This window comes from Entelurus aequoreus, linkage group LG06 (assembly GCF_033978785.1).
Source record: "Entelurus aequoreus isolate RoL-2023_Sb linkage group LG06, RoL_Eaeq_v1.1, whole genome shotgun sequence".
Taxonomy (NCBI): domain Eukaryota; kingdom Metazoa; phylum Chordata; class Actinopteri; order Syngnathiformes; family Syngnathidae; genus Entelurus; species Entelurus aequoreus.
This window is the reverse complement of record NC_084736.1, coordinates 75231194-75242691: the sequence shown is the minus strand read 5'-3', so window position 1 is coordinate 75242691 and position 11498 is coordinate 75231194. Positions and strand designations below refer to the sequence as shown.

Genomic DNA, 11498 nt, shown 5'->3' with positions numbered 1-11498 from the left:
GATATCTACGGCTTTTCACACACACACACACACACAAGTGAATGCAAAGCATACTTGGTCAACAGCCATACAGGTCACACTGAGGGTGGCCGTATAAACAACTTTAACACTGTTACAAATATGCGCCACACTGTGAACCCACACCAAACAAGAATGACAAACACATTTCGGGAGAACATCCGCACCGTAACACAACATAAACACAACAGAACAAATACCCAGAACCCCTTGCAGCACTAACTCTTCCGGGACACTACAATATACACCCCCCGCCCACCTCAACCTCCTCATGCTCTCTCAGGGAGAGCATGTCTCAAATTCCAAGCTGCTGTTTTGAGGCATGTTAAACAAAATAATGCACTTTGTGACTTCAATAATAAATATGGCAGTGCCATGTTGGCATTTTTTTCCCATAACTTGAGTTGATTTATTTTGGAAAACCTTGTTACATTGTTTAATGCATCCAGCGGGGCATCACAACAAAATTAGGCATAATAATGTGTTAATTCCACGACTGTATTTATCGGTATCAGTTGATATCGGAATCGGTAATTAAGAGTTGGACAATATCGGAATAGCCTTTATCGGACATCTCTACTAAAAACGTTATGACAGACCGCCTTAAAAAACAGAATGGCATTTAACATTTTTTCACTAAATGAGACACCCAGAATGTACATGAAAATAAAGAATGTGGGATTTACCATATTAACTATGAAGGATAAAACACTGAATATTGACAACATATGAACGTCACACCCCCTCTCTATCCACATATTTTACAATCAAGCGAAACGCAACAAAAATGCAACAAACAGCAAAATATGAACGCGAAGGTTAAAAAAAATAAATCCCACCTACAATCTGATAGATCTGATATATCACTAAGCTTTGGAACTTTGTTGTAAAAATCTCCTTCCACGTCTGTCCCTGACAGCCGGATTGCAACTAATTAGATGACCATAGTAACTAATTACACTACCGTTCAAAAGTTTGGGGTCACCCAAACAATTTTGTGGTATAGCCTTCATTTCCAAGAACAAGAATAGACTTTCGAGTTTCAGATGAAAGTTCTCTTTTTCTGGCCAGTTTGAGCGTTTAATTGACCCCACAAATGTGATGCTCCAGAAACTCAATCTGCTCAAAGGAAGGTCCGTTTTGTAGCTTCTGTAACGAGCTAAACTGTTTTCAGATGTGTGAACACGATTGCACAAGGGTTTTCTAATCATCAATTAGCCTTCTGAGCCAATGAGCAAACACATTGTACCATTAGAACACTGGAGTGATAGTTGCTGGAAATGGGCCTCTACACACCTATGTAGACATTGCACCAAAAACCAGACATTTGCAGCTAGAATAGTCATTTACCACATTAGCAATGTATAGAGTGTATTTCTTTAAAGTTAAGACTAGTTTAAAGTTATCTTCATTGAAAAGTACAGTGCTTTTCCTTCAAAAATAAGGACATTTCAATGTGACCCCAAACTTTTGAACGGTAGTGTATATTACCATAGTATTAGATTAAGATTAAAGTACCAATGATTGTCACACACACACTAGATGTGGTGAAATTTGTCCTCTGCATTTGTCCCATCCCCTTGGGGAGCAGTGGGCAGCAGCGGCGCCGCGCCCGGGAATCATTTTGGTGATTTAACCCCCTACTCCAACCCTTTGTTGCTGAGTGCCAAGCAGGGAGGTTATGGGTCCCATTTTTATAGTCTTTGGTATGACTCGGCTGGGATTTGAACTCCAACCTACCGATCTCAGGGCGGACACTCTAACCACTAGGTAACTAGGTATTGCGCAAAATCGCAGATTCCAACCATTGAAATACTTTGTATAGTTGAAGACTTACGGTCATTAGAAAACATGACTGCACATCATAATGGCAGTTACACTTTCCATCTTAAATATGTAAAAAAATTATTTGGGAACATCCAACAGGCCAGATTGAAAAGCTTAACGGGCCGCATGTGGCCCTCGGCCCAGGTCTGCGTTGGTGGGTGGGTATCAGAATATTTCACAAATGAGTCAAAGAATAAAAGTCACTAGCAAGCGGAGCCACTGTTAAAAATCAGTAGATTTCTGAGGTGTGAGCCACAGCATCCTTTTAGTGTGACATTTTGCATCTTCCAGACCTGGCCTGCTTTGTGACAGAACGGTTCATCCGGGCAAAGTGGGAACGGTGTGACCCTCATGTTACCCCCTGGACAAAACCCTGGCCTCATGGCATGTCCTGCTGGGTCATAGTCAGGGAGACCCCCCTCAATTCATTCATCTTAGGAAACAAAAGGAAATACCACTCCTAAAAATAGCAGCATAAAACACAATCAGGATGTAAATTGTACATTTGTTTTCCTCTCACGCTCCACCTAAAGTGTATTTATAAGCCAGTCATTTTGACGTTTCCTTCTTTCATTCCACGGAAAGGCTCCATGATGTCAACAAAGTGAAAATAACGATATGCAAAGTAACGCTGCCTATACCAACCTTTTCCAGCAGCTCATCCGCTCGGCTCTCCAGGTCGCCCAGTTTGACCGCTCGCTCATCCACCTTGTTCAGATTGTTGAGCATGATGTCCTTCACTTCCTCCGCCTCCTCCTGGCGCTGCTGCAGGCGGCTCTTCCCATTCTGCTGTCCAAGGGAGGAGAAACACACACAGCTTAGTCTGCTGACCAAACCTTTGAAGTATGATGGCTTTACCTTACATCTTCCCGCAAATATATTTTTGGTTAAAGTAAAAAAGAATTGTGCGATTTGTGCTTCTTCATGACGAAAATAGGGATTTTCCGATTCAAATTCCCCCTAAATTGGTAATAATTCATAATGTTAGGAAATGTAGTAATACTACAGCTGTCCTAACGGGTGGGGACGGACCTGAAGTCAACTTGTCAAAGGTTTTCAGTAGAGAGGTCCGATAATGGCTTTTTCGCCGATATCCGATATTGTCCAACTCTTAATTACCGATTCCGATATCAACCGATACCGATGTATACAGTTGTGGAATTAACACATTATTATGCCTAATTTTGTTGTGATGCCCCGCTGGATGCATTAAACAATGTAACAAGGTTTTCCAAAATAAATCAACTCAAGTTATGGAAAAAAAATGCCAACATGGCACTGCCATATTTATTATTGAAGTCACAAAGTGCATTTTTTTTTTTTAAACATGCCTCAAAACAGCAGCTTGGAATTTGGGACATGCTCTCCCTGAGAGAGCATGAGGAGGTTGAGGTGGGGAGGTAGGGGTAGCGGGGGGTGTATATTGTAGCGTCGAGGAAGAGTTAGTGCTGCAAGGGGTTCTGGGTATTTGTCCTGTTGTGTTTATGTTGTGTCACGGTGCGGATGTTCTCCCGAAATGTGTTTGTCATTCTTGTTTGGTGTGGGTTCACAGTGTGGCGCATATTTGTAACAGTGTTAAAGTTGTTTATACGTCCATCCTCAGTGTGACCTGTATGGCTGTTGACCAAGTATGCCTTGCATTCACTCGTGTGTGTGAAAAGCCGTAGATATTATGTGACCGGGCCGGCACGCAAAGGCAGTGCCTTTAAGGTTTGTTGGCGCTCTGTACTTCTCCCTACGTCCATACAGCGGCGTTTTAAAAAGTCATACATTTTACTTTTTTAAAACCGATACCGATAATTTCCGATATTACATTTTAAAGCATTTATCGGCCAATAATATCGGCAGTCCGATATTATCGGACATCCCTAGTTTTCAGACAAAATTTTACCTCGATGACACAAATTGAAAAAGGACCTGCTGACTCTGGAGGTCAAAAATCTAATAATCATATTACAGGCACATCTCGGACAGCTATGTGGGGGCCTGTGTCAAATAACATCTGATTCTGGGGCCGGGGAAGCAGGGTGGTGGTTGGCGGGATTTGAATTAATGTGTGTGTGTGTGTGTGTTCTTGTATTTGTACCCTTCTTGAGACATCAACAAGGAAAAGTACCTTCCATATGAGGACCGGTGAACAAGTGAGGACATAAAACCTGGTCCCAATAAGGACAAAAATTGCATCTAATAGAGAATGTCTCATTTGCACCCCTGGTGGTGAAATTTATCAAAATGAGGGTGGTCCCAAAAAGAAGGGATTTTTCAAATTGACTGTGTGTCTGTTTTAAAAGCGCTCCCCCTCTGGTCAACATATAAAATAACAAGTGTGTGTAAAAATTTGAAGTGCTCCCCCTCTGGCCAACGTATGTAATAACAAGTGTGTGTAAGAAATTGAAATACGCCCCCTTTGGCCAAAGTTAATTTTTTTTTAAATAAATAAATATGTATATAGAGACATACTGTAATAACTTGAAGTAAATAATGAAGATTAAAAACCAATTAAACAACAAATTCAAAAAAATAATTAACTAAAAGCTTACATTTTTATATTTGCATAGTATGTATATATATTAAGGGTGTAACGGTACACAAAAATTTCGGTTCGATACGTACCTCGGTTTAGAGGTCGCGGTTCGGTTCATTTTCGGTACAGTAAGAAAAAAACAAAATATACATTTTCTGGTTATTTATTTACCAACATTTGTAAACAATAGCTTTATCCTTTTAACATAACAATAACATACATATACACACAGGGTCCATTGCCAGGGTTAATGCAGTCAACATATATCAAATAAAAACTAAATAAGATAAGGCTCAGAATTGGTTTCTTAACAAAACCTTTCTACATATAAAGTGCAACATTTCTACATATAAAGTGCAACATTAAACTGCTTCAAGTTGTTGCTCAGGTTAAATAAAATGACAAAACTTTTCTTCTACATACAAAAAGTGCAACATTAAACAGTTTCAAGTCAACTCAGCCTCAGATTAACTTTTCTCCCCCCCCCAGCCTTTAACCCTGGTGACTTTCACTCAATTTTCATGTTTTTTGCCATAAAAATCAGTTTATCCACATTGTCTGCAGAAAGAGCAGACCTGCTTGCAGTTAAAATGTCTCCAGCTGTGGAAAATACCCTTTGGCTGGGCACAGAGGTAGCAGGTATGGCGAGGTAGTGCCTGGCTAACTTGGCAGTAAGAGGATATATGGGCTCATTGTTCTTCCACCATAGAAGTGGGTCAAAATCTAGGTTTTAATGCAATATGGTCTTAAATCTGCTGCTATAAAACCATTTGTTATTGCTTTAGCCCTGCCTGACTCGCCGAGGAGAGGCTGCTTAAATGCGGTGGGAGCTGTGTTTGTTCGTCTTTCTCTTCGTTGAAGCGATGTTATCTATTGTTGTGTCGCACCGCGAAACTGAAATGTTCCCAAACGGGAGATCTTAACGAGGCAGGAGGGTCTTCCAGCTCTGGCTTTTGCATGTTGTAGTAGCCCGGTCGCTGCTAGCATGCCGTGTGTTGTGCCTCGGTGTGCATTGTTTACACAACGTGCGCTACGCTACTTAATATGTCAGTGTGGAAACTCGTTCGGTACACCTCCGAACCGAACCGAAGCCCCCGTACCGAAACGGTTCAATACAAATACACGTACCGTTACACCCTTAATATATATTATAATGTTGTAAATACAAATCTTTATATATCTATAAAGGGTGGTCCTAAAAAGGGAGGCATTTTTCGGAGGTCTCAAGAAGGTAACAAATACAAGAATGTCAGTGTGTGTGTGTCAAACTGGACCAGGGATGATGTTACTGTTGTGTTTGCTGCGAATAGAAAAACAAAGCAATCGTTCTACAAGGCAAAACTACTCAAGTCAAGTCAGACTGTGGCTACTGATGGACGGCAAAGCTCGAGAGTTTCTACGGTGTTGCCGTTCAGCTGCCGTTACGTACAGTATCTCTAATGGCAGGACCGAGTTGATTTGCTTCTGCTTCTGTGGAAGGACAGAATTGACCGTTGGTAGCTCGCGTTACAACAACACCCCTCATCACACAATTACACCCGGCCAGATTTCGTAAAAATCTGAGCTATTTCGCTGCACGTCGGAGCTGCAACTGTGCATATCAAAACGGCAGGTGGGGATTGGCAGACGGCGGAGACGTTCCGTGGCGGTGTCAATTCATTGTTCATAGATTCATAGTTGATGGCTGCAGAGTTGTTGCACAACGCACAGTTCCAGAGGAAGTGGCTCGCTTGTATTCGTCACTAAATACAATTTTTTTTGACTTTTTAGTGCTTAGCTCATACATCTTTTTAATCATTTTAATTTGTATTGGAAAATTGTTCAACATGTTACTGAACATTCTTATGTAATTGGTACAGAACATAATAACTAATGTTGTATTTAGTTCATTTTGACAAAACAATATTTTATTTGTTTTACTTTTACAATAATAATAAGGCAGGGATTGAAATAATAATGTATTATTACTTATATTATTATCGTTTATAATATTGTCATCATTTTATAGTGTTTTTTAAAACAAAGCTTGTTTTTTCTGAGACACCCTCACACCCCATGGAGGAACTCTAGACCAGTGGTTCTTAACCTTGTTGGAGGTACCGAACCCCACCAGTTTCACATGTGCATCCACCGAACCCTTCTTTAGTGAAAAATATACATATACACTACCGTTCAAAAGTTTGGGGTCACATTGAAATGTCCTTATTTTTGAAGGAAAAGCACTGTACTTTTCAATGAAGATAACCTTAAACTAGTCTTAACTTTAAAGAAGTACACTCTATACATTGCTAATGTGGTAAATGACTATTCTAGCTGCAAATGTCTGGTTTTTGGTGCAATATCTACATAGGTGTATAGAGGCCCATTTCCAGCAACTATCACTCCAGTGTTCTAATGGTACAATGTGTTTGCTCATTGGCTCAGAAGGCTAATTGATGATTAGAAAACCCTTGTGCAATCATGTTCACACATCTGAAAACAGTTTAGCTCGTTACAGAAGCTACAAAACTGACCTTCCTTTGAGCAGATTGAGTTTCTGGAGCATCACATTTGTGGGGTCAATTAAACGCTCAAAATGGCCAGAAAAAGAGAACTTTCATCTGAAACTCGACAGTCTATTCTTGTTCTTAGAAATGAAGGCTATTCCACAAAATTGTTTGGGTGACCCCAAACTTTTGAACGGTAGTGTATATATATATTTTTTCAAATTCAAGACAAAGTTACATGTTTTTTTAGTGGTGCACAAAATGAACCGTGCATGAACATCACCTTGTTCAAAGAACAAAACCAACACAGTGCATGAACTCACAACAAATTACACACCTGCAAATCAGATGGAAAATTAGAGGGAACATTCTTTGGGGGTATCCATAATACGCCGATAGGGAGAAGTTTTTATTTACACGATGAGTCGGGTGTGTCTTACCTCCGCGGCAGAGGCTTCGCTGAACCCCTAAAGCCGACTCACCGAACCCCTAGCAGTGTTTCCCATAAACTGCCAAGATACCTGTGGCGGTGGGGGCGTGGCTATGGGCGTGGTCACCATGACATCATCGAGTAATTTGCATAATTTACTAAAATGATATGATTTTCTCTAAAAAGGCTCAAAAAATGTATACTTACTAAATAATAATAACAGTTTTGTTTTAAACGTCCATCCATCCATCCATCCATTTTACAATATAATTACAACACTTTATGTACATATTTATATACAGATTTGAACAATAAGTTATTCACTGAAATATATTAATTGTGGTTCTTACAAAAAATACATCTTATAAAATATAAAAGCTAAAATGTCTCTTAAAGCTCTGCCCCTTTAATTAGTGCATACTAAATCATTTAACTTTAGCCTACTACTACAACCATATTATTTACCAGCAACATAAAGCGAAACAGAGGCAGAGGTGTCCTGCCACAGTCAGTAACAAATAAACAGAAAACAGTAGTGGTCAAATACAAATAAGGCAACAAGAGAAATATCCTACACTTCTCTTTTGTAAAGTAAATCTGAACAGCCTATATGGGCATCTACATCAACTATATGATTTGCCTGAGAAGCTGGACAGGACAAAAAAAAAAAAAAAAAAAAAAAAGCTGAAAAATCTATTTGTGGCGGACGTAATTCTTTCGTGGCGGGCCGCCACAAATAAATGAATGTGTGGGAAACACTGCCTAGGGTTCGATTGAACCCAGGTTAAGAACCACTGCTCTAGACTATGGGCCTGTTAAGATTTCACTGTGTGGGTTTGAATATTTCCTCTCAAAGAAGCAAAGATGATGCTAATCAACCTTTTTGTTATCCTTTTTTTCCCCAGATGAAAATCGAGAAAGAACCGAATCATTAAGCAGAATCGAAAATGGAATCGGATTCGAAAACATGTGATCAATCCCTACAAAAGGAGTGGCTGACGGAGAAGCACATTAAGATTGTGGAATGGCCGAGTCAGCCTCAGTCCCATAGATCAGAGTTTTTTTTAACGTCGACTGAGACGAGGTGCATAACATTACAAACTCTTGGAACAACTACCAAGTGGGCCATGACTTGTTCTGTTGTAGAAACGGCAACAGGTGAATCATTCATTCTGTTACCTTCTGCCTTCTAGTTGGAGAGCATTTTATTGTTCTGCCTGTATCATAGATAGATGAACAAATACATTATTTCTGGTAAATAAATGACCATTTCCAGTCCTGATGGCTTCATCTGAAGTGTGGAACAGTTGTTAGGAAACAGATCCATAGAAAATCAGTAGAGGGAGCTGAAAGTTGAGTTGCAAAGCACCAGACTCAATATTTGGAGAGCATCTGCCAAGAGGAGTGGACTAAAGTTCCCCCTGAGAGATACAAGAGCTCTGCTTGCCAACAAGAGTTCTCCAGCAAGTACTAAGTCATGTATTGCCTGGGGATCAAATATTAATTTCACTTCATCCAAAACACATACATTTAAAAATCTTGAATGTTTCTGTTGATTTTCTGTCTTTGTTAAAATTAAGCCTGCCAAAAGAAATATTCTGATGTATTTTAAACCTCTCCTAAGGGATGAGTAGATACCATAATGGCACTGATAAACGGTGCAGGCAGACAAAACGCATAGCTATTGGCGTGTGAAATGAGACAAAAATTAGGTACCATTGAGCAGGGCTGCGAACTGTCCCTTGAAAAAGGGAATTGTCCCGTTTTTAGAAACAAAAGTACGCGTCCTGTATTGAACTGTCAAGTGTCAACATGGAATGGACATTGAGGTGTTAAATATTGCAATAACCTAACCGCGAGATGGCTGAGTTTTTTTTTTTTTTAGAGATGTCCGATAATATCGGGCTGCCGATATTATCGGCCGATAAATGCTTTAAAATGTAATATCGGAAATTATCGGTATCGGTTTCAAAAAGTAAAATGTATGACTTTTTAAAACGCCGCTGTGTACACGGACGTAGGGAGAAGTACAGAGCGCCAATAAACCTTAAAGGCACTGCCTTTGCATGCCGGCCCAGTCACATAATATCTACGGCTTTTCACACACACAAGTGAATGCAAGGCATACTTGGTCAATAGCCATACAGGTCACACTGAGGGTGACCGTATAAACAACTTTAAAGGCCTACTGAAACCCACTACTACCGACCACGCAGTCTGATAGTTTATATATCAATGATGAAATCTTAACATTATAAGACATGCCAATACGGCCGGGTTAACTTATAAAGTGACATTTTAAATTTGCCGCTAAACTTCCGGTTCGAAACGCCTCTAAGGATGACGTATGCGCGTGACGTAGACCGGGGAACACGGGTATGCCTTCCACATTGAAGCCAATACGAAAAAGCTCTGTTTTCATTTCATAATTCCACAGTATTCTGGACATCTGTGTTCGTGAATCTGTTGCAATCATGTTCATTGCATTATGGAGAAAGAAGCTGAGCAAGCAAAGAAGAAAGTTGTCGGTGCGAAATGGACGTATTTTTCGAACGTAGTCAGCAACAACAGTACACAGCCGGCGCTTCTTTGTTTACATTCCCGAAAGATGCAGTCAAGATGGAAGAACTCGGATAACAGAGACTCTAACCAGGAGGACTTTTGACTTTGATACACAGACGCCTGTAGAGAACTGGGACAACACAGACTCTTACCAGGATTACTTTGATTTGGATGACAAAGACGCAGACGTGCTACTGTGAGTATGCAGCTTTGGCTTCTAAACATTTGATCGCTTGACCGTATGTGCGCAACTTTTTTTTGCGTATGTATGTAACTTTTTTAAAATATATAAGCTTTATGAACCTTGGGTTAGGTGAACGGTCTTTTGGGCTGAGTGATTGTGTGTGTTGATCAGGTGTTTGAATTGTATTGGCGTGTTCTATGGAGCTAGGAGCTAGCATAGGAGCTAGGAGTTAGCATAAAGACGTAGGTGTTTTTATGCAGGATTAATTTGTGTCATATTAAATATAAGCCTGGTTGTGTTGTGGCTAATAGAGTAAATATATGTCTTGTGTTTATTTACTGTTGTAGTCATTCCCAGCTGAATACCAGGTACCGTGAGTATGCAGCCTTGGCTGCTAAACATTTGATAGCTTGACCGTACGTGCGCGTCACGTACGTAACTTTTTAAAAATATATGAGCTTTATGAACCTTGGGTTAGGTGAACGGTCTTTTGGGCTGAGTGATTGTGTGTGTTGATCAGGTGTTTGAATTGTATTGGCGTGTTCTATGGAGCTAGGAGCTAGCATAGGAGCTAGGAGCTAGCATAACAAACACGCAGGTGTTTTTATGCAGGATTAATTTGTGGCATATTAAATATAAGCCTGGTTGTGTTGTGGCTAATAGAGTATATATATGTCTTGTGTTTATTTACTGTTGTAGTCATTCCCAGCTGAATATCAGGTCACCCCCGGCTCTCACAGCATCTTCCCTATCTGAATAGCTTCAACTCCCCACTAGTCCTTCACTTGCACTTTACTCATCCACAAATCTTTCATCCTCGCTCAAATTAATGGGGAAATTGTCGCTTTCTCGGTCCGAATCTCTCTCACTTCATGCGGCCATCATTGTAAACAATAGGGAACTTTGCGTATATGTTCAACTGACTACGTCACGCTACTTCCGGTAGGGGCAAGCCTTTTTTTTTTTATCAGATACCAAAAGTTGCAATCTTTATCGTCGTTGTTCTATACTAAATCCTTTCAGCAAAAATATGGCAATATCGCGAAATGATCAAGTATGACACATAGAATATATCGGCTATCCCCGTTTAAATAAAAAAAATTCATTTCAGTAGGCCTTTAACACTGTTACAAATATGCGCCACACTGTGAACCCACACCAAAGAAGAATGACAAACGCATTTCGGGAGAACATCCGCACCGTAACACAACAGAACAAATACCCAGAACCCCTTGCAGCACTAACTCTTCCGGGGACGCTACAATATACACCAACCCCGCCCACCTCAACCTCCTCAGCATGTCCCAAATTCCAAGCTGCTGTTTTGAGGCATGTTAAAAAAAAAAAAGCACTTTGTTACTTCAATAATAAATATGGCAGTGCCATGTTGGCATTTTTTTCCCATAACTTGAGTTGTTTTATTTTGGAAAACCTTGTTACATTGTTTAATGCATCCAGCGGGGCATC

The 11498-nt window shown here is 40.2% G+C and overlaps 1 protein-coding gene across 2 annotated transcripts in view; it reads right to left on the bottom strand.

Moving 5' to 3' along the window:
* The window catches only part of vamp5 (vesicle-associated membrane protein 5), a 28486-nt gene that overhangs the window by 3279 nt on the left and 13709 nt on the right, over positions 1-11498 (bottom strand). The window contains exon 2 of one of the 2 annotated variants that reach the window (XM_062049670.1): positions 2491-2634. In XM_062049670.1, the coding sequence (XP_061905654.1) occupies positions 2491-2634 (144 nt within the window). The remainder of the gene's footprint in view (positions 1-2490; positions 2635-11498) is intronic. The other variant, XM_062049671.1, reaches the window with a different exon arrangement.